Source organism: Thunnus albacares, chromosome 14, assembly GCF_914725855.1.
Source record: "Thunnus albacares chromosome 14, fThuAlb1.1, whole genome shotgun sequence".
Taxonomy (NCBI): domain Eukaryota; kingdom Metazoa; phylum Chordata; class Actinopteri; order Scombriformes; family Scombridae; genus Thunnus; species Thunnus albacares.
The window spans coordinates 649,381-673,299 of NC_058119.1; the positions used below are offsets into that span (position 1 = coordinate 649,381).

A 23,919-nucleotide genomic window follows, 5' to 3' on the forward strand; every position below is an offset into this window, starting at 1 on the left:
AAAAGCTGAAGTGGCCGAATGGAAACAGAAAATACAAAACAGACAGTTCAAACTTAAGATTGTTGCGCTTTCTGTGCATGTTTACAAATGTGATATTCCCCAAAAACTAGTCTTGCGATAGAATAAATCAAAATAGGGCCATCTGCTTTCCACTTGCATTTATGAACAGGGCACTTACTAAAAATGGTTATCTAACGTTGATCAAAACAAATTACTAGCAATATACATTAGGAGGAACATTATCTATTTGGAAAATGTTATGTACCCACTGAAAACACAAGGGTTTAATTGTTTTTACTACAAAAGAATTCCTCAGAATCAGATTTATTGCCAAGTAGGTTTATACATACAAAGAATTTGCATTGGTGTGAAACACAAGAAAATGAAACTATAAATCCTCCTCCACTCAAAAATATGTTTTTGATCTTCTTCCTTCAGTTGGATGTTGAGGTTCCACTGTGCAGAATGATGTATGTGTAGAGACTGACACTAGAAGGTTGTTTTCACATTTATCTGCTGAACGGGAAACGTTTCTTAGTGCTCATTTTAAATGTAAGTTTAAAGGGGACCTATTATGCTTTTCGTTACTTACAGTCATATATATATAACACAATGTCAGATATTCATATTAAATGTGGCCAAAGTGTCAAATACTGAAGTAAACGTATGTTTAAGTAATCCCTGTGAGCAAAAAGCTCTGGCTTCAGAGTGATCTGAACGCTAGGTTTCCAACATTTTTTTTATACTTTCAGCCTGAGCTGACGTTGGCTCGTGACAGATTTCTTTATATGGTCAACTGCTCCACCCAGAGCGTGTAAGTTCACTGCTCCACTAACATTATGACAATTTTACATTGTTTTGGGGGTTGTCACACTGAGCCTTGACTCCAGTCAAGCTGGCATGCTGAGAGTGTTTTTCCATTACAGAGCAGGGCAAAGTAAAATAAATTTACCTGTTGGAGGTGTGCTGGTTGTCTGCAGCTCTTCATCAAATATCACTGTGGCTGTTTCTGATTGTACTATTGCTTCTGGCATTATTTCTGACTGATCCACTGAACGGAGAGCTCCAAATATCTCCATATCTTGTCATTTCAACCAGTTCTTAGCACTGCTAATGAAACCCTGCTAAGTCAGTGGGGGACAAATTTCACTTCCTGTAAATTCTTCACAATAAAAGTCTCCCATTATTTAGTCATTTAAAAGCTTTTAATTTGAAGCAGTGGAGCAGGTAATGTTGAGTTTGCATCAGCTGCAACTTAACACGACTCTGATACTGCTGCCCCTGGCAGCTTCCAGAAAAATGGCCAATCCAATTAAAGTGGGTGCATAGGGAGGGAGAGCTAAGACTGCCTATTAGAGACAGAGGCTGAACTAAAGGGCTGCATAAAGGGCCAGTATAATATGAATAAGAAGTTTTTAAAACTGTGAGTTAAAAAAAAAGCTACTCTAGTACACAAAAAAAAATAGAGCTAGAAATGAGTATAACTGGTCCCCTTTAAGGTGTGAGCCTTTGGGCATGACTTGTGACATCACAACTAGTTCGTAAGCCAATCCTGGTTCAACATGCAATTTACACAAGTGTGATGTGAAAACTTGAAACCTTTAATGTACATACACTGAGAATGGTAAAATAGGAGACATCTTGCATCCAGCAGCTGAGCTTTTGCAATGAACAATGTTTGCATATTCAGATTCAGATTTTCTTGTGGAAAAACCATACCAGACACAAATTATTCTTCAAAAACAGAGTATTACTTTATATTTTTTAAAACATGTCTGGGGAGGGGGGGGTCTTTACTTTTTTTTTTTTTTAGCATTGCAGTTCATTCTTGACCTTATGAATTAGAATGAATTAGTTGTTTGACAAGATAATCTTAACTCAAGGACCAATTACTTAGTTTAACTAGAAATGAAATTGGCTTTGAACACATTTCACTTGTTAAAAGGGAATTATTTGCAAGCAAAGACAACAGCAATGGGATCACACATCTCCCCCAATGTAGCCAACTTGTAGATGGAACATTTTGAACAGATTTCCTTGACAATGGCTTCTACCTCAGCTGATATCTAGTACCAGTGAAGAATTGGCTCAGGGGCTTTGTAGGAAACATTTTGGGACAATTAAAAAAGTAAGACAGAAAAAAGTTAAGCATGGTTACTTTGCACAAGGTGTGTTGTGTTTGGGCTTGAGACCACCAACTCTCCAGTGCAGTCTCAGTGATCCTCAACTTGCCCTCCTAACACTCAGAATCGGGCTTGCAAAGTCTACATCACACCATTAGCTTATGGTTTTCTGTCATGCTCTCTGTTGAAAGCCAGAATATCTTGGTCTTGGACTGATGCATTTAAGTGTTCACATAGATGCTGGCAACAGATAGAGAGATCATACTGAAATAAACTGATTAATCAGGTTCAGATGAACATATGACTATCACATGAGGAAAAATCCATAAGGAAATTGAACTGAAATATCAAACATATCAAAACCTGTTGATATGATGTTTCTAAGAGTTTCATTTGTTCAGCATGTTTATTTCAGGAAAACTGAGCTCCTTGAAAAATCACTGGGGGCATGCTTCCCCAGAGTGGTATACAAAAAATACTGCACATACTTACATTAAGTCTACAACCCTAACTAAATCTGTCTTTTTGGAAATTCTGAATCATTTTAATAAATACAGCAAGTTTCAACAGAGCCATTCCACTGAAACCACTGTATCAACAATCCAAGCCCTGATAGGCTGTAGCACATTTCAACAGCCGGTCCTGTATGGTAGGCCTGAGTGCGCTCAGTCATTCTTTCATTCCATGTCAGTAGAGTCCAGTTCATTGACAAATCTCTGACACTTGGCCATGAGGACTTTAATGGCTTCTGTGACAAGGACATCTGGATGCAGGATGCCTGTAGACTCCACAGTAACTGTATGAAAAGAAGAGATCAATGAAAAGGAATATAATATAACTATAATAAAACAAACAGCTGTATGGACACAGATTTCAAAGGGGCACTCCACCAATTCTAGACATAAAGATCAGTTAAGTCATCATGAAGAGTACTACTCAGCCTGTGAAAGCTGTTGTGTAATGTCTTCTGTTGCTCTGCAGGGGTTTGTCAAGTCTGAGAAAAGGATCCTGATGATGTCACAGTGATGTCATCATGTTTATGTCAGCTTGGGCTTGAAGACTACAAATTAATTTTTTTGTGACATCCTGGTTGAATCTGAGATATGTGTCTACCTGATCCCCCCATCTTTACCTACAGTCAGGGATGGGAATTACAAATGTGGCAGCTGTGCTCAATCCATTTATACTTGCTGTAGGACATTCAATCACCCACATTGGCCAGGACTTTAAGATCAGAGGTGCGATTACTTGTAGTACTACTCAGAGTATATCTCATCAGATGTCCATGTAATATTGCCTTTATTAGTAAAGCCTCCCACTCTCCCACGCACACACATCAGTGAACACAAATCCAGCATTAGACAAGGGGATGTTAAAAACCTGAGGTGTATTCCCATGGATGTATTATTAAAGCTGGATACCAGACCGAAACTGGCACCTATTTAGTCCAATAAGAATTGCTTGTCTAGCGCCTACGCCAAAAGGTTTCTAGCTTCCAGGTTTACTTCTGGGGGTATGCGGCCCACTGAATATGTGCAATAGTGTTTCTCCCGCTCGCCTCGCTTGCCAGTTCTCGCTTGGCCCATAGACTTACCATTGTGGTGACGCCACAGATTTTTTTAAATCGCTTTTCTCGGCTCGGCTCGGAAAGGAAAGTTTTACAAGTATACAACCTCTGTGGATCAAAAATTCATAATAGAAAGAGTCGTAATTGACCTTGTTTGAAGTTCGAGGTGTCCTGTCCACAGTCTTACTGACTTCTCTTTTACAATGGTGGTCTATGGGGTAAATGATTTTTGGGCTGCAGTAGGAGTTTTTGTTGCAATACCGCAATCGGCCACTGGGAAATATTGTCTGCAAGGCGGCACTTTATCCAGCTCTTGCACATCCATGGGTATACCATCATGCTGGATAAAGGAAAAGCCTGGGTTATTTCGATAAGCCTTGCTAATTTAAGTGAGAGTTCCATTCCATTACTGTGGCTTATATGATTCCCTGCTCAGTAACCAAGGCAACTTATACTGCAGAACTACGCTGCACCATGGCAGGCGAGCTGTCAAGCTTAATTTAGCTGTGTGGATATGGAGTCGATGACTTTGAGTGTGGCCTTGTATATGTTATAAATAATTTGATGCTTGGCCGACATATTGATGTGATTATTTTTGCTCGACCTGGGATCCACACCTTGGATCCACCTGTATATGATCCTTCTTGATATTGTTGATCTTGTTTTCATTTAATGGGAATTTTTAGTGTTGCAGAGTCTGAATGCTGTCTTTAAAAAGGCACTGAAAACCCATTTTCTCAATCAGCCTTTTACTATGAGCAATGAGGTCTTACATAAACACAAAGGTTTCTACCAAAGTTGGAACAGTTTTGATTATTTCACATTAAAGATTTCTGTATTTCTATTTTCACTGTGTTCATCTTACTCTTTTAAAATGGGCAGGTCTCATTTGGAAAAAGTTGATGTTACGCATCTCTGTGTGCCAGTCAGGATTAAGGGACATCTGAATCAGAATCTGATGACAGCTCCTGGGTTGTTTAGTTGTTAAATAAATAATATCTAGGGTATTATTCCAAACTTTAAGCTTACCATGTTGCTTATTAAATCATAAATATTTAATGTTATCGAAAAATGCTCAACATTGGAAACCAATTTTTCAGGGGATTTTAAGCAGTTTGCACAGGTATAAATAGTAACGTACAGATGAAATGATCTCTCACTCTTCCGAGCTTCACCACATCCTTCAGGTCATCATGTCGGAGGACTTCCCTGCTGCACGTATCCAGGCGACTGTTGACTACTTTGGCAACCTTTTTCCCTGAGGTGGAAAACACAAGACGGATGATTACATTTAGAGAATTTAGGGACTAACGGTAGACTGGCAAAGAAACTCCTCTGCCATTCTAACGTCTCTATTCTTGCTCTTGCACAGTTGGACTGTATTAAACAGACAGCAGATGTCATAAATGGTGAAACCCATAAGAATTATTTTAACTAGAAGGTTTTCCTGTTTTTTCCATGTTTCCCAAGACATTGAAACCTTCCTTAAATTGTTATATTAAACATGCAGTGTGGAACTTCTACATATAAATGAACATCCATTACATTCAAGCCCTTGCCAAACGAGTCCAAACAATGCTGATTAAAGGCCTTTACACCATAAGGGTGTTTTTTTTCGTGCGATTAATTTGCACGTTAATATGTTTTTTCACACAGAACGCGAATATTACAAGGTGAAAAAGCGATGTAATTTTTTTTAGAACAATGTCGATTTTTCGAGTTTTCACACAGCGAATAAAAGCATCAACCAATCACGAAGTGTAATCTGCACAAATAGCTGTTTATTGTGAAGGCCAACATGGGTGTTGAATATCCTGCTGTATGTGTTTTGAACTTATTTACTGTATCTATATTGATTGATCAGCTCCCAGTCTGTCTGTGAGCTTGTCTGTTTCACTGCAGGCAGGCAGGTAGGCTCACACACTACAGAGGGCGGAGAAAAGCCCGTGAATCAATACATTGATGTATCATGTATCATATGAATCATCAGCATGTATTTATAAATACAAACACTGTGGATTTCTTCCTGTGGAGCTGACATGCAAACTGTTTTGATTCAGTAAGTTTCTGCTGTCAGTCAGCCTGGTGAAGGCAGGTTGACCGGCTGCTGTCCTCTCAGCTCCCTAGGAGCTGCAGCTGACAGATGGCTGCTTCTGTAGACAGAGACACTGAACGCGGGTCAGAGATCATCATCTCCTTCTTCTCCTCACTTGACAAAAAAGGGGAGAGCATTGTATCTGTTCAATCCACACCGACTCTGTCCTGCCTCCAGCGTTACAGAAGTAGCCGCCTGTCAGCTACAGCTCCTGGAGAGCTGAGAGGACACACTGCCTTCACCAGCCTGACTGACAGCAGAATCAGCTGTCACAAATTCTTTTGCAAATTCATGTTTCTGTGTTTCTGTCGCATATTTGAATCTAAATCTCTCTGTATTTCACAGTATACAGAGTGCTGGCTGGATGAATACATAATGTGCATGCGCGCTAGAGACTTCCACCGGCCGAGCGGCTAACTTCTGGTTAGCTCTCTGCTCACTTGAATGGGTATATAATAATCATGCGGCTCTTCTAGACTTTCCAAATTTTATCAGACAACAGTGTTTTTGTAATTACTATCACTGCCAGAAGGGAAAGACAAAAGTCCTGCACTCCAGCTTTAAGCCTTTCCATAAAAGAAAAAGACAAATCTTCCAGTTGCTAAAATGGAAATGTGCTGGATGCTTGCAGTGTATAGAGCTGAATCAATTAATCAATTACACAAAAAGAATAATCTGCAACTATTTTGATCATTGTTACTTTTGTTTTATATATCCTTGTAAACTCAATGTCTTTGGGGTTTTTTTTTGTCAAACAAGACATATGAAAACCTCACATTGCACTTTAAGAAATGTGACTGGCATTTTTCACTTTTTTCTAACATTTTACAAACCAAGCAGTTAATCGATTAACCAAGAAAATAATGGGCAGATTATAATATGGAAAAAATGTTAGTTGCAGCCCTAGCAGAGTACTGTCCTCAGTTCACTTATTTACTTGTTTCATCATACCCTCTGTAGAGTGGACTTCCTGATTTCTATTTGATCTCAGATCAGTCATGTTCATTCTTACCATTAACATCTTCCAGGTCTATAACTCCTCGTGAGAAGCAGCGTTTTAGGCGCTCTGCCTTCTCTCCCTGCACCGGCTCCAGCAGGGTGATCTCTGGAAGGAGGCGGTAACTGGCTGTGGCCACTGGAGAGAACTTAGCATGGTCCTTACCTGTACAGGGAACAGAGAACATGCTTCAGTATCAGGCAGCAGAAGGTACTGACTGCAAAGTATTAGGGTGGACTGATAACATGATCAAAGTGCATGTAGTATGTACGCTGTGCTGGAGCATGCAGCCTATGAAGTTGCAAGATTTCCCGCTGAGATGAGTTGTGGAACTTTCAGATATTTGACCTATAGAAACATTAAGGTCAAACTACTTTATCAATGGAGTATTCCACCGAAATAATATATTCTTGTTGAAAGCTCTGGAATAAACCATGTGTTGAGATTCTTGATCTCAGGTCAAGAATGAACTTCCATGCTTAAGTAACTTTTTAGATTTGGAAACACAGAGGCCAGGACAATAAACTACGTACTAATTAAAAATGTAAATAGAAAATGCCCTTTTTCCTTTCCCATATGTGTAACATCTGCACTGAGCTGGCTATAACTCTGACCCAGACACTCAAATGCTCTCACCAATTCCTTTGACACAGTGCATAATTATGTCTAGCTCCTGTCCTGGTCGTAACTGAGCTATCAGGATGTCATCATGTACTGGTCCAATGCTTGAGTCTGCAAACACGTCCGCCTGGTTCCCAATGGGGACCCACTTTATGTCCCTGGAATAAACTGAGACAAGACAACAGGGACAGAGGAGATGAAAATCACATTAATGTTTGATCTTATCCAGGAATATTCTTTCTTACTTAGATATCAGTGCCAATTTACCTTCCTCCCACTCATCATGTTTGTATGCACTAGTCATAGCTACTGTTTGTAAGGTCTGTATCTGCAAAGAGTACCAGCAATCCTTCATTCATTGGGCGTTAAAACCTACCCATGTGGTTTAGATACAGTTCCCGTGGATCAGAGGAGTCTTTGCTGGCTCTAGGGTTCCTACTGCATTTAATTTTCAGCTGCAGTTGAATTGTGTCTATTTCTGAACCTTCCTCCTCTGGAGAATCTTCACCTGGAATACAAGTATAACAGAACATGTTAAACTGCGACTGAAATTAAATTGTATTTTCACCACAGCATACATATCTGCTCTGTAAATCACTTGTCCTGTGTTCACCTTTAAGAAAAAAAATCAGAAACCAAAAAAAAGAAAGACATGTATGATTTAAATTCTTTGTTGTAATGATTGTGAAATACTGTTTTGTTACCTGCTTTCTTAGCTTGTGTCTTTATTTCAGTCTTTCCCATACATCAATTTATTTTATTTTTAACCATTTTAAATGGGTTAAATCGTATATCACTGTAGAGCTGCATGCTCAAACATTGACAATGGACCCATCTGTGAATAGCCCCTCCTCTCCATGCATACTCTGAATCAAAACACAACTCTTCATGAGTTGTCTTGATGTAGAGAAGACTATGTTGCTTTAAAGCTTAGGAGCACTGACAGGGACTTCATGGTGCATTCAGGTGCACCTCATAAACTCTAAAATCTACATCTTTTTGCAAAGCAAAGCATGTGGGACTTCATGGTACATTCAAGTACACCTTGTAAACTCAATAGCAACAGCTATAAGCTGTTTGGCATTGGCAGAGAAGATTTGGCAAATTTTTCATGGGCACAACCTACATTGCCAAGAAGCATTGTTACAACAAAGAAATAATCTACCAAACACAAATGTCCTTACTTTTTGTGCTAAGTTTATATAAAAACTTTGAATCACTGCTTCTGCAGTCTTCACTTCCTGTGAAGTCAAGGAGCAGAAAGGAAGACAACACCACTACCATTGCAACCCACTTTGTAGTCAGAGTCGGGGACTACATGCTGCCTTCAAGTGCTCCTCATAAACTTCTGGTGTACTCCAGGTTTACTCTGAGTTTGTATTTTTGATGGATTGAAAATCATACCTTTGGGATTTCTTAATATCTTGGTATACCATAATTCTGCCTAAGCCTAGCTTTTAGTCCCTGGAGAAAGTTCTTGTGGTCGAAATGCGGCTTTAGGTGACATGTTGCAGAAGATTGAAATGGGAGCATGGTGTTCTACTCATATCATGTACTCATATGTATGTGTGGTTCAGTGTGTTGTTTTACCTATGTTCCTGTACTCAAACAAGCGGGGGTCAGCTTTGATGGGGATGAGGCCTAATCTGTGGGATAGGACTTCATCCTGGACGATGGATGTGTTGTTATATATAAACACCTTCTCTATAGCCATCGTAGGCACCTAGAACCACAAGTAATACAAAGTTCTCAGAATGAATTTACAAGAAATTAAAAACTTTAAGGCTCTTTTCTCTTAAAACTGTCAAAATGCACAAAATCTACAATTTCTTCACATTAGGTTTTATAGAGTTATGTCATTTACAAAACATTAGTTAGGAAAAGTAGTACATACACCTGTCTGAAGCAAAAACCTTCTATGTCAACATTATGTTGTTGTATGGATATGAAACACAGACCTCTGCTAGTAAGATCCTTCTGAAGGCATTGGCAATGGCTGCATCAATCCCCACCATGTCAAACTCCATACTGCTCTCATCTAGATGCACCACATCAATTCTGAAGTTCTGCAAAAAGAGAGGAGATCTCCATTTAAAAAGGATAGTAATGATAGTCAGTTCATAGATCAGTTTAATACTCAGAGTTCAAATGCTGACTATCCTTTTAACAAATCGTGACTGAAAATAAGCTGAATCTAATCAATTTATCATTTATTGTAGGCCATAACATGTGAAATAACTTGATTTCAGTTTTAGTTTGAAAATAGGTAGTTTCTAAAAGGATGCACTGAAAATGTTAAGTAACTCATGAGTATGGTTTGATCCTAATGAAGACAGTGGTTGAAACAATTCAATTCAATTCAATGTTATTTATACAGTGCCAAATCATAACAAAAGTTATCTCAGGGCACTTTTCACATAGAGCAGGTCAGTGAAGATTAACTTTAAGATAAAAATGTCCTCATGAAGATAGAGAGAATGTTTTAAAAATTGGTTGGACTATCATTCTCCAAACACTTTAGTCACAAACCCACATTTTCCAAAATAAAGATTGTGAACAGGAGCAGAAAGCAGGGAAATAATAGAATCAGGCTTCCTTTGAGGTTCATAATTTAGTCAGTTTGACAAAATGCATGATTTCCAAAAGGGATCCACTCTTCACCTGTCACCAGCAGCTACATATAGGTCTTAAAGGACAGAAATGCACCTTTTGAAATTTCTGCATATCCCAAGTGTCATCATAGCCGGGGTAGTTTCCAGGAAAATCTGTTGTGTGCACCTAAAGGCAATCAATCAACAAACATAAATAAATAAAAAGCAGGAACTTTACAACAATGTGACTTTACAAAGGTTACTTTCCCTGTTATTTTATAAATGTATGTATTACATTCGTCACACATAATGTATTCAATTGACGTTGATATTTTTCATGGAGTATTATTGAAGTTTTGTTGTTGAACGAGTATTGATTGAGCGATATAGACATGTGTTCATGTGAAACACATGAGATGACCGCTACATGCGGGTCAGTCCAGCAGCTCACAGGAACCCTGGATGTCAGAGTTAGCGAACAGTGTTGTCATAAAACCAGCGTTAAAACGGACTTACATTCTTCACACCAAATTCCCCTAAAATAACTCTATTCCGAATTTCTTCAACGTTTGTCGTGGTCGCCGCCATGTTGACTCGTAGTCGGCAATGCCCCGCCCACTCTTCCGCTGTAGTTCAAGCAAAGAAACTTACATTGATAGGAAGTGAAAGCTAATTGGTCGTTCCATTGCAACATCAGCACGCAGCGGCAGCAGCAGAGCTCCGCCTCCGCCATGTTGGACTGAAGGCGAGTAACCTGCTATCAAAACCCTGATGACACCGTAAAACGTCCCGCCTACAAAGTGCCGTACAAAAGTAAAACAAAATTCTCTCTCTTCTGTTGTCATATATTTAATGCCTCTCCCGAAATGGCCTGTGTTGAACAATGACAAAAAATTGTAATTATGCACACTACTATAACTATTTACTTACTCACGTATTAAATGTATGAAAGAATCAAAGCAGAAATTCGTGAAACACTCATTCAGAATTTCATTTATTAAAAAACAAAACTTTCAAATATATGGATTCAGATTTACAAATTCTGAGTGTTCCAAATAGAAAAACATGACATGACATACAATAACTTTTTGCCCTGCTTCAGAGGAGCAAAAAGTGAGCAATGGACATAAATGGAAGTTATAAAAATATAGCACTGTTGGCATTTTGAGAAATCAGGCAATCTGAAACTTTTTCATGTTAAGGGACCTCCAAAATAGATGCACAATAGACCACAGACCCATGTTTGAGAGGATTTTGTCTGAAAAAAATCCCCTCTAAGAAGATACATTCCCTGGAAGTAAATATAATGTAAGTAAAATCAATCTATTTGTGCTTTTTCTGAGAACCCCTGCAGCCCTCTCAAGGACTCCTGATGGCCTTTGGATTCCAGTTCGGGAATCATTCTCCTAAACAACTTGATAACCACATAACAAAGTAGATACATAGTGGATATATTAGGGATGTCACAAGAACCAATACATGGATACAATAGACACATAGATACCAAATCAATATCAGCATTTAGAAAATGATACTACTACCTGTGTTTTTAGTTCATCATTCGTATCAACACCTCACTCTATAACTCAGTGTTATTATTCTAATATAGCCAGAGTGTGTTTGTTTAAATGCTGAAACACTTTAAAGTTTCAGTCATACCTACAAGATTGCAAACCAAAATGAAAGCACATAATCACACAGTTGCATTTGTTGTTACAGCATGACATTTCATACAGTTTCTCTAATTTGAAATGATGTTTTTGGGCTGCTTTGCTTTCTACTTGAAGACTACAAGCCAATATTCAATTTGTAACTCGTATTCTAATGCAGGCTGTGTGCTTAAATAATGAACCACACAAAGTTTCTGTTCAATTGTTAATGTTTATAAAAAAGTTTTTGGTAACACTTAATACAACCCGTGTTTTATGGGGTAACTTCCCATCACTTACCATGTAATTTCCCAGAACTGATGGTGTAACTTCCTCATATGAATCCGTATATATATAATACTTACCAGTTCTTACTGGTACTTAAATGTAGGTACAGCGGAAGAAAACAAAAAAACGAGAAACAAAGGAGTAACAAATGACGTTTTAAAGTGTAACTTCTCGACATTTACCACGTAACTTCCCGAAACTTATGGTGTAACTTCCTTGCATAAATCAGTACATTACATATGTATATGTGTAAAATCAAATGTTTTTGTTCATGGCAGTTATGACAATCATTTTTTTATGCATGTGTGTTTGACAGGCAATCTTCACCCACTCCAGAGATTTATAATGCTTATGTCTTCTACTTCATTGTATGAATTTGAATAGAAAAAGTCGAGAAATGGGTCTACACTTTTGAAAATTAGCTCCTAGCAGACATGTTGGTCCAGCACTGCAGCAGCTCATAACAGGCAAACTTACTTACCTCTCTCAAGTGCACAGCTATGAAAGACTTGTATTGTCATCCGAGGATGAAAAAATAACAATACAGTAATGTAATAATATACATAGTATATCTTTAATTACACAATAATAAGGTACGCAGGAAGTTATGAAAAATTATTTTATTCTTTAATTACACAGAAACCACAAGGTATGTGCTGCCCTCCCAGTCTTACTCTGTAAGTACAGACTACTCACCCTATAAGTACATGATAACAACAGGGAGTGGGTTGTATTATTAAGTTCACACTGTTCCCCAGTCCGTACTCTGTAAGTACAGACTACTTACCCTATAAGTACATGGTAACAACAGGGAGTGGGCTGTATTAAGTTCACACTGTTCCCCAGTCCTTACTCTGTAAATACAGACTACTTACTACTTACTACTTACCCTATAAGTATATGGTAACAACAGGGAGTGGGCTGGATTATTAAATTCACACTGTTCCCCAGTCCTTACTCTGTAAGTACAGACTACTTACCCTATAAGTACATGGTAACAACAGGGAGCGGGTTGGATTATTAAGTTCACACTGTTCCCCAGTCCTTACTCTGTAAGTACAGACTACTTACTCTATAAGTACATGGTAACAACAGGGAGCGGGCTGGATTATTAAATTCACACTGTTCCCCAGTCCTTACTCTGTAAGTACAGACTACTTACTCTATAAGTACATGGTAACAACAGGGAGTGGGCTGTATTATTAAATTCACACTGTTCCCCAGTCCTTACTCTGTAAATACAGACTACTTACTACTTACTACTTACCCTATAAGTACATGGTAACAACAGGGAGCGGGCTGGATTATTAAATTCACACTGTTCCCCAGTCCTTACTCTGTAAGTACAGACTACTTACCCTATAAGTACATGGTAACAACAGGGAGCGGGCTGTATTATTAAGTTCACACTGTTCCCCAGTCCTTACTCTGTAAGTACCAACTACTTACTCTATAAGTACATGGTAACAACAGGGAGCGGGCTGTATTATTAAATTCACACTGTTCCCCAGTCCTTACTCTGTAAATACAGACTACTTACCCCATAAGTACATGGTACAACAGGGAGCGGGCTGGATTATTAAATTCACACTGTTCCCCAGTCCTTACTCTGTAAGTACAGACTACTTACTCTATAAGTACATGGTAACAGCAGGGAGCGGGCTGGATTATTAAATTCACACTGTTCCCCAGTCCTTACTCTGTAAATACAGACTACTTACTCTATAAGTACATGGTAACAACAGGGAGCGGGCTGGATTATGTTCTCCCGTCCTTACTTAGCTGTTTGGTTCTGTTACCTTTCATGTCACAATCTAACAACATGTACCCATCATTAACAACACACCGGACCAACATTTTGAACAGACAATGAGAAAACATTGAACATGATTAAATAGAATATGTTTCATTTATAACTTCTTAACTATATAAACTACTATTCTACAACATAAATATTCATACAAATTGTACTATATAAAACAATAACTATATATAAAACTATATATAAAACTTAAATAACAAAACAACTCTTAACTAATCTATCAAAATGTAGCTATAAAATGATTAATTTTAGTAAAAAAAAGTGATGGGAAGTTACCCCGTAAAACGCAGGCTGCATTATAAAGTGTTACCAAGTTTTTAAATAAAGGAATGTGTTCTTAATAGGATTGCTGGTTTTGCAATGGTATCAAATCAGATATTGAGAGTAGCTTCAGAGGTAACTGTTGTGTGGTGACATCACTAGTAAATATTGTAAGTGTCATACAATTTACTGATGATTTATTTTGAGAAATTTTATGTAGCGCTTCTGGTTTGGATGTGAGATACGCCGATTTTGGGCGCATAAAATGTGATGAATTTGAATGAATGTATGGTGTTTTCAGTCCAAAATCGCGTCAGCACTACAGAAACGCCATCTAGTGGCGGTTGTCAAAAAAAGCACTAGAGTTTCGTCTCTTGCGCCTCTATACTCTTTGGTTCAAGTAGCTGTTCAAGCTGCATTTCTTTTGTCCATGCCTATTTAGCGGCGGGGGCGTGGAAACCCCTTAAATAAATATGGTTCGCGGGCTGGTAGGGTCACATTAGAGACCGTGCCAAAAACTTGATGACTGTTCTGACTGTTTGTGCTACCAACTCAGACTAGTGTGATGAACTAAGCCTCTCTCTCATAACGACCTACCCAGACAAAAAACATTCTTTAGTAGCTACCCAGGTTAGATATGTGTGAGAAGCAGGCATTCTGTCAGGTAGGAAATATCTATCAGAATGGACTACTACTGCCATAAATGTAATTATAAGTAGAGTACCTCATTCTGTCAGGCAGGAAATATCTATTGGAATGGACTACTACGTCTATAAATGTAATTGTAAGTAGAGTAGCTCATTCTGTCAGATAGGAAATATTTATCAGAATGTACTATTACCGCTAAATGTGGTTTAAAATAGGGTGGCTCATTCTGTCAGGTAGGAAATATCTACACAGTGCCACATATGGATGACTAGAGAAAAGTGAGGGCACTAGTGGAACCTACCAGGTCTGTGTTATCAAGTGCTCCATCTTCATTGCCTATGGTTAAGGATACAAAAAGACACATTATGGAAAAACCTTAATTTTTTGCATTCATGGCAGATGTTCTATGGGCAGCTATAAACCAAACCAAAAGGTCAGACATTAAAGTTGCAGTAGATGCAAATGAAAGATTTCTTGAGGAGGTGCATCTAGGCCTGGAGGAGCTGCACAAGCACATGAGGCAGAAGCTGGAAATGCATTAGAAATGGAAAGGTAGGAGAAAGGAAGTGTACAGACAGGAGTCAGGATTACACTGAAGAGGGAAGCATGGAAATAAACAAAGGTGATTATTAAGCTGTTGATGTTTTATATCTTGCAATGGAATGCAAGGAGCTAGGTTGCAAATGGGCAGGAATTTAAAAGGTTTGTGGACCAGAGGCATTGTGTATTCAGAAAACTTGGCGTAAACCATGTTTAGACTTGGTGGTTCCAGGCTTTGAAAGCATAAGACAGGATCATAATGAGAAAGCAGGAGGAGGCTGTGCAACATTTGTAAGATGTGAGGTGAAAATTTAAGTCTCTGCTAGAGTGTGAAGTAGTAAGGATATGGTGAAAGTATAGATGGGGGAACATAGTGAATTTGTATAATCACTGTTTGCAAATTGGTATCAGTTAGGAGGAGAAGGTTATCACAAAGGGACACCAGTCCTTTGGGTAGGTGATTCATGCCTACCGTACAGTAGAGACTTTGAAAAGACTAAAGTTTGACACCCTGTCACATCTAAAGACAATGTGTCATAAGTAACTGAGTTTTTGGTCACAGACTTAGATTTTGCAAAGACTGGGGATCTTGCATGGTCACTATTTGCAAGACTACAATTAGATTCCTTTTGAGATTATTTCCCACCCTGCTCCTGGTGGAAATTTACAAGACGAAAAACTGTTGAACATAACACAGCCAAAAGAAAATGTAAATTAATTAATTAAATAATTAATTAATGCGGTCATAACTGAACATCAACTGTGAAGAGAAACATTGGACACGACATGCTGATTGTTGCTGTTATTAACTAATTTTCAAAAACTTCTTTTTTTTTACAAATAAAAATATCCTTGGGTTAACATTTCTTAGATCATATCAACTAAGACATGACTAAGGTGTCATCCTGTACTTGTATTTTTACAAGTTTACAAGTGCTGGATGTTGGAGTATTTGTTTGGAAACCCTGCTTACTGCATGAAATACAGTAGAAACAGCAGCAGCCTGGATAATTATACCAAGGCAGAAAGTCACAGGTTTAACTTCTCCAGCTGGCCTGAAATCATGTTTGAAAAAACAGTAAGTACACTGCAGACACCGCAGCTGACAGAAAGAGGAGATCAAATTATACAGAGAAACATTCGTTTTTTTCTGGGTGAATAAATGTTAATGTGACTCATAAAAATGGGAAGCTAAAGGGCAGCCAGAATGCTGAGCTTTCAAGTTTCATCAAGAGTCATTAATAACACCATCAAGCACATCGTGTTAGGAAAGAAGTTTAAAGACACACCCAAAGGGCAACCATTTACTGCATACTGCCATTAGAAACTGAGCACAATCAATGGCAGTGATAAATACAATCACATATTATTAGGCTGTAAACCATTAATCAAACAAATAACTTACAGCAGCCAACATCAAACAACCTTCTACTGTAGCAAACTGACAGTGACAAGAATTGAAGTGGAGAAATGGTCTCAGGTTTTTAGCAATCCCCGCGCCCCATACAACGCACAGGTACATGAAAATGCTGTTTATTAGTAACATAACACACCATCAACACTGCGCACCCCCCTCGTACTCATAATGGAGGGAGGCAACTAACCGTGCACATAACTTCACTCATGGTGTAAAATGCCTTATTCCATAACAGAAAATTGTAAACTACTAGAAACATTGTGGAGTTAGTGTGAAGAACAGTAGCACTAATCACTGTGTACCAGATAACATCTGTGTTGATTTAGAATACAGTTTACCTAAACTTATGTCTGTAAACACATTGGGTACAAAGAATGCATTTATATAATTTCTTAATTATTTGAGTCTGTATTTATTCTGATTGTGAATTAATTATTTAATAACCCCGAATATGATTAGAGTGTCTTTTGACACTGGAAATTATTTATTAGGCTAAATGTTTCAGGGAAAATTGAAATTATGTAACTCACATAAAACTCGACGCTCAGGAATTTTCAGCCTCACATGCAACTGAATCAACCCTATTTCCAGAAGAAAACGTTGGCATTGAACATTTCTGCAAACCACAGAAACGTTGAATATATACGTTTCAACACATTATCTAATGATATAGCAACTCTGGAAGGCATTACCCTGGCCTCCAGCACCACCGTAAGGAATCTGGGAGTTATCTTTGATCAGGATATGTCCTTTAACTCCCACATAAATCAAATTTCGAGGACTGCCTTTTTTCACTTACGTAATATCGCAAAAATCAGGCACATCCTGTCCCAAAAAGATGCAGAAAAACTAGTCCACGCATTTGTTACTTCTAGGCTGGATTATTGCAATTCCTTATTATCAGGCTGCCCTAACAAGTCTCTAAAGACTCTCCAGCTGGTCCAGAATGCAGCTGCACGTGTACTAACAAAAACAAGAAAAAGAGATCACATTTCTCCCATTTTAGCTTTGCTACATTGGCTTCCTGTAAAATCTAGACTAGAATTTAAAATCCTTCTCCCAACTTACAAAGCCCTCAATGGTCAGGCATCATCATATCTTGAAGAGCTCATAGTACCGTATTACCCCACTAGAACACTGTGCTCCCAGAATGCAGGCTTACTGGTGGTTCCTACAGTCTTTAAAAGTAGAATGGGAGGCAGAGCCTTCAGCTATCAGGCTCCTCTCTTGTGGAACCATCTTCCAGATTCAGTCCGGGTGCAGACAACCTCTCTATGTTTAAGAATAGGCTTAAAACTTTCCTTGAAGCTTTCGTGAAGGCTGCTCTCATGTATCCTCACTCATGGCTCCTCAGAGATCCCTCCTCGCTCCTAGCTCCTAGGAGCAGAAATAAGAGACTTGGGACCATGGCTGTATAAAGAGAACTGCATACAGGAAGAGCGCGAGGCTTTGAAGCAAATTTGACATAGCGGCCAAACCATGTAATTACGTCACGTGATGCACACTGGCCCAAAAAGACCATAGACTTACATTGTGAAAGAGACACCTGTAAATCAGCGGATATATTTTTTTGAACGTCACAACCCCCGTGAAATGACTTGTCTCACTATCAGAATTAAATCCATTCGGTGCGATCACATTTCAAAAGCCTAGAGAGCCGCATGATTGAATTGTTTTATCCCCATTCAAGTTAGCCGGAGGGCTAAACCGGAAGTAGCCCGCTCGGCCAGCGAAACTCACTAGTGCTCATGCTCTATGGGCCGCACAATGTGGAAGATCCGGGTACTTTCATACCAGGAAGTCGATTTTTTTTTGCTTCATGTGCCACTGAGCAACTTTCATAGGAATGAACAGAGCCCCGCCTCCGACGCTGTATCCAGTTCTGTTTATACATCCATGCTTGGGACAGCCTTCAAAATGGCGGACCAGAACAACTTCGGTTTAAGTGAGGATAAACTGAAGCTCCCTGCACTCTCTGGGGAAAATACTATGCCAAACTCCCTTTAAGAAGAGGGTGTCATGTGTCGACAGTCTCCTTGTCAATTTGGCATCAATACAATCCAAAAAGATAAAGTGTATTTGTGTATAAACTTTACATTTTGGATTTTTTTTTGCCTTAACTCGCTCCCAGCCCCCAGTGGAGCTGCGCTATTTTAGTGGGAGAAGATGGGAATGAGAGGCAAACTGTTTCAAGAATTAAATTTCTCACTAAAATACGCACAGGTTGGTGGATCAGATACACGCCGAATTAAACACAGGCTCATAACACTGTTAATTCACTGTCTATCATGTGGTTAGCAGAATGAAAGATGGAAATGGGACCACTGTGGAGAAATTTATGGATAGATATTGGTTTATAATGCGGGTAACGTGTTAGAATATGTTGGGAAAAAATAATGTTATCCCAACAAATGTCTTTTAACTATAGGCCCCCTTCTGCAGATGACACGTTCTACGATCAACACACAGAAGTCTTGAAAGAGTGCAATCTCAACAAAGAATTATTAATTATTGGTGATTTTAATGTGAACTGGGAGGACAAAACTAAGAGGAAAAAACTAAAAATGATTACAGAGAAACTCCAACTAGAACAACTGGTAAAAGGCCCGACTAGGAAATGCAAATTGCTCCAGTACACAAATTGTTCTGATATTTACTAACAAACCAGAAAGAATAACTAAAAGTTATAATTTAATCACTGGCTTATCAGATCATAACCTAACCCTATGAGCGAGAAAACTGTCTAAAAGTTGATTTAAGACCACAACAACTAAGACAATGATCCTTCAATTCATACCCAGAGTTAAGCAAGAAGAATTTATCAATGAAATTAACAGCTTGAACTGGGATGATGTACTATCCTCTGATGATCTGGACTATGGCTGTGATACTTTTACTCACAAAATCAACTCTGTGAGGGAAAGATTTAATGTGAGGATACAGATAAAATCTAAAAATAAAAACAATTTACCGTGGTTTAATGAAAATTTGTGGAAACTAATGAAATCTAGAGATGCTGCACTAAGGAAGGCAATTAAAACTAGAAGAGACACTGACATGCTGATTTATAAAGGTTTAAGGAACAAAGTTATCCAGGAGCTAAGGGAAGCTAAATCTTGTTTTTATCTCAATATTTTGAATGAGGCAAAAGGCAACAGTAAATTGATCTGGAAAAACATTGATAATCTCACAAGGAGAGATCCAAATTTTTTAGGAGATTTTAAACTCAAAGTACAGGGAAAGTTAACTGAAGATCATCTTACTGTTGCTTCTGTCTTTAATATTTTTTTTTTGAGTCTGCATGTGAGTTAGGAAAAACATTTACGAAAAGGAAAGTTACAAGTAAACAAAATCATCAGCTCCTTAAAAAGCTCCAAAAGTACAGATGCTTTCCAATTTGACACTATGTTTGTCAAATCACACAAAGATATTTTAACTCCCCCTATTGCTCATTTAATTAACTTGTCTTTTAAACACAGCTCCTTTCCTGATGACTGGAAATGTGCCATTGTCACGCCTATTTTAGGCGATCTGGAGACCACCTTGACGCCATTAACTACAGACCAATAAGTATACTGCCAGTACTCTCAAAGGTTACTGAGAAAGTTGTCATTAAACAACTGACAACATTTCTTAAAACAAGCAATTTTGGTCTACATTTTATGCAATTTGGCTTTAGAGCAAATAATTCCACTGAAACTGCTACCTTGCACTTAGTAGAGCAAATTAAATCAAGACTTGACAAAGGAGGAGTAGTTGGTGCTGTATTTTTAGATCTGCATACAGCATTCTACACAGTCAATCATGATGTTTTAATATTGAAGCTCTCTAAATTTAACTTCTCATCTAGAGCACTGGCATGGATGTCCTCATATTTATCCAATAGGATACAATGTGTTAAAGTTGGTGACACACTGTCCGGTAACATGAAGTGGACAATCGGTGTTCCACAAGGGTCAGTGTTAGGTCCCTTATTCTTTAGCCTATATATTAATGATCTCCCTCAACAGTGTCATGATGTAGAACTACAAATGTATGTTGATGACACCGTTGTGTACACACATGCAAAAACAGCTGAGTTAGCTGCTGCTAAGCTAACAGTTGCATTGGAAAGGATCACACATTGGCTTGATCAATCATGTCTGTGTCTAAATGTAGACAAGACAAAATGTATGTTTTTCTCTAAAACTATGGTACAACCTCCTAATGCTGATATTTTCATCAAAGGTGAAAAAATTGACATAGTTACTGATTTTAAATATCTTGGTGTGACACTGGATCCAAATTTGAACTTTAAGAAACAGTTAAAACCATAAAGTACAACTTAGCAAATTTTAGACACATTAGAAACTGTCTCTCTTTGGATGCAGCCTATTTATGCATGCTATGATTCTTTCCCATATGTCTTATTGCATCACATGTTGGGGGCAGGCTGGAGAAACAGCCATAAACCCTCTTGAGTCCTTATACAAACAAACTCTAAAAACTATGGACAAAAAGCCAATGCATTTCCATCACTGTAGGGTACTGGAGAAATACAATTTACTGAGCTTTGACAATTTCAGATTATTCTCAAATTTGTGCCTAGTTTATAAAATTTTAAATGGTTTGGCCTCTCCTCCACTATGACTTTGTGTACACTCACTCAGTAAGTTCTATTAGATCCTCCAGAATATCCTTTATACAAGATTGTACCATACCATTTCACCACACTACATTTGGGCAGTCAGCTTTCTCTGTGAAAACCACAACTCAGTGGAATGCCCTACTTGATGATATGAAGAACTGTAGTTCTATCAATACATTCAAGGCCAAATTAAAAAATCAACTAACGACGAATCGGCTGTGTGACCACTTAGCCTAGTTTACATTATTAATTTTTAATTGACATTGTGGGTGTATGTGATGTGCTGTTGTGTATAGCTTTTTATTTGGTATGGTGTGTTCTGTGTGTTTTTTGTTTTGTTTTGTTTTTTTTGTTTTTGCTTTGTACAGTTTGTTGTTGTGCTGTTGTATGTTTTGATTGTGGGGTATTACGGATGCAAATTAGCTTCAAGCTAACTCTGCTGCAGTGCATCATTTATGTTTAAAACTGCACACTGTCCCAATCAATACATTAAATCAAATCAAACATCCATGGACTTAGAAGAAGCTATTGTATTCAAAATGTTATGTAATCTCAATTAGGTTTTTGTAATATTTAGAATTAACAACCTCAAGATAGTTAGTAAGTTAGTCAATTTAACATTGAACCTAAACCTTTAGGCCAAATAAGCAGTAACTCCCTTCATTTTCCAGAAAAAAAGGGTATTTTGAACATCTTCAATTCCATGACGACTAGGCAAACTCCATGTGGTGATGAAGATCATGTGATATCATCAAAAGTTCCAGAACAGGTATTAAATGGACCTTGAGGTGAGCTCATTTTTTCAACAGCTTTTTCCAAGGTCCAAAGGTCCAAGGTTAAAGATGAACTTTGTATCTTACCCATATTAAGACTGTCATCATGGCATTTAACTGTTCATGTCAACTAATTTAGGAACTTTGTTGCCCCTTCAAGTTATATAGTTTGAATTTAGTGTTTGAGAAACTTTAACCTTTACAGTCACTTCAAAATTGACCAAAGACAGAATCACCATAAAGGTTCTGTAATTTTATTGCTGGCATCAAGATTTGGGCAAATTCCTCTTTGATACACAACAATATTTTAACAACACTTTCAATTAACAAAGTCTACATTTGGCATAAAATACTGTGTGAAACCTGAAATCTGATTATGGAGGGCGTACACAAACAAAACAACATCAAGTACTGCTGCATTTCAAATCCAGCCTTAATGTATAAAGCACAATACAGAGAAACAGAAATAAAAGAGCATACAGAATAGAAGTGCCTTCTTGCTTGATTCCACCAAACTGCTCATATTTCATACACGTCCTTCATCTCAACTGGTGGACACAGACTATATTTCCTAATGACATAACATAACAAACTCATAAAGTAATTTAATACAAGTTTGAGTTTACACAAAATAGAGCACATTATATATCAGCCTCTCCCTACAATCAATGTCACTTTCATCTATGTATCTTGTACACGGATAGGTCCACCAACTTAGGTTTTGTTGAGAGTACCACAGAGGACACAACTTCAACCCCAATATGGCATACTGTTTTCTCTTTTGATGGACAGGCCAGTAGTTTCCCCTTGCTTCCAGTCTCTTTATGTTTAGCTAGGCTAAACACACCCTAGACCTATCTATCTCTGTTCTGTACACACAGAACTGAAACTGACATCGATCTTCTCTTCTTACTCTGGGGAATATGGTAAAATATTGTTCAAAATGTCAACAGATTTCCCAAAATCTCACAAGGTCCATTTAAACTTCAGGCAAACAATCTGTGTGTGAGTCCACTAGTTGTCAATGACCTAGCACTGAACTAAAACAACAGAGTTGTTGACTTCACATATTCTTTGGCAATGAATTGAACTCCATGCATGATGAAACAGATAAAAAGAGAATATGAATAATAGAAGTGAGAATTACTGAAGAATACATTCAGTGTCCATTTCATAAGTCCGTCTGAAATTGCAATATCTGTAAATGATTATTATGTAGTATAGTTGCTTTTGTGAGACACAGAACACCAGAAATGTTAACATTTCACAGGAAAGAAATCAAATTTCTGTTCTTAAGGCATACTGAAACCACTAGAAACCACTTGATAACTTAACCTCTATATGTTTAAATGTTTTTGTAAAGGTTTAATTTATCACACAGTTGTATGTTTTTTCTATTAAAAAGAAGCATGGAATCATTTACAGTAATTGAAGTTAAAGCATAAAGCCTCAAAACCTGGATTTTCACCAAGTAACAAGAATGCCTGACAATCTGCTGTCTTATTCTTCATTAAACTATCAGCCTGTGTTTCACAGTGGAAATATAATATTTTAGACACATCAGGATCAGCATTGTCTTTCCTGTATGAATCTTTCACCTCTGTCTCTGTGTAACTACCAAAGTATACCAAACAAGTTGATTTACTTACCACCTAAATTATGTTTTCGCATTTCCATGGTGTTTCTGATACCTGACTAAGCAACTCCTAAGCTGATGTATGCTGCATGACATGTGAGATGGTGGAGTTTGTTACTTCTTATCTAGATTATAAAAACCTGATACTGAAAAATGTTTTGTTTTCAATGAAGAATGCAATATTACTATTGGATCTATTCATAGGTCACCTATACTTTCATCATCAATTACTTTCACTTGTGTATTAAATATTATACTCAAGAA

At 37.9% G+C, this 23,919-nt stretch overlaps 1 protein-coding gene across 1 annotated transcript; it reads right to left on the reverse strand.

Moving 5' to 3' along the window:
- Positions 1-1,580: 1,580 nt before the first annotated feature.
- polr1c (RNA polymerase I and III subunit C) lies at positions 1,581-10,621 on the reverse strand. The gene is made up of 9 exons (XM_044373580.1): positions 10,511-10,621; positions 10,110-10,181; positions 9,362-9,469; positions 8,994-9,126; positions 7,780-7,911; positions 7,419-7,571; positions 6,798-6,947; positions 4,832-4,948; positions 1,581-2,919 (listed from the first exon to the last, which is right to left on the reverse strand). The coding sequence occupies exons 1-9, from the start codon at positions 10,580-10,582 to the stop codon at positions 2,801-2,803; spliced, it is 1,056 nt and encodes a 351-aa protein (XP_044229515.1). The 5' UTR covers positions 10,583-10,621; the 3' UTR covers positions 1,581-2,800.
- Positions 10,622-23,919: the final 13,298 nt, after the last annotated feature.

Excerpts from the sequence above, each read along its gene's own strand:
- polr1c (XM_044373580.1), bottom strand. The coding sequence starts at position 10,582 with ATGGCGGCGACCACGACAAACGTTGAAGAAATTCGGAATAGAGTTATT. Across the intron at positions 7,572-7,779 it reads ACTGTATCTAAACCACATGG|TTTATTCCAGGGACATAAAG; the intron begins GTAGGTTTTAAC and ends GTCTTGTCTCAG. Across the intron at positions 4,949-6,797 it reads AGACCTGGAAGATGTTAATG|GGAAAAAGGTTGCCAAAGTA; the intron begins GTAAGAATGAAC and ends TTTCCACCTCAG.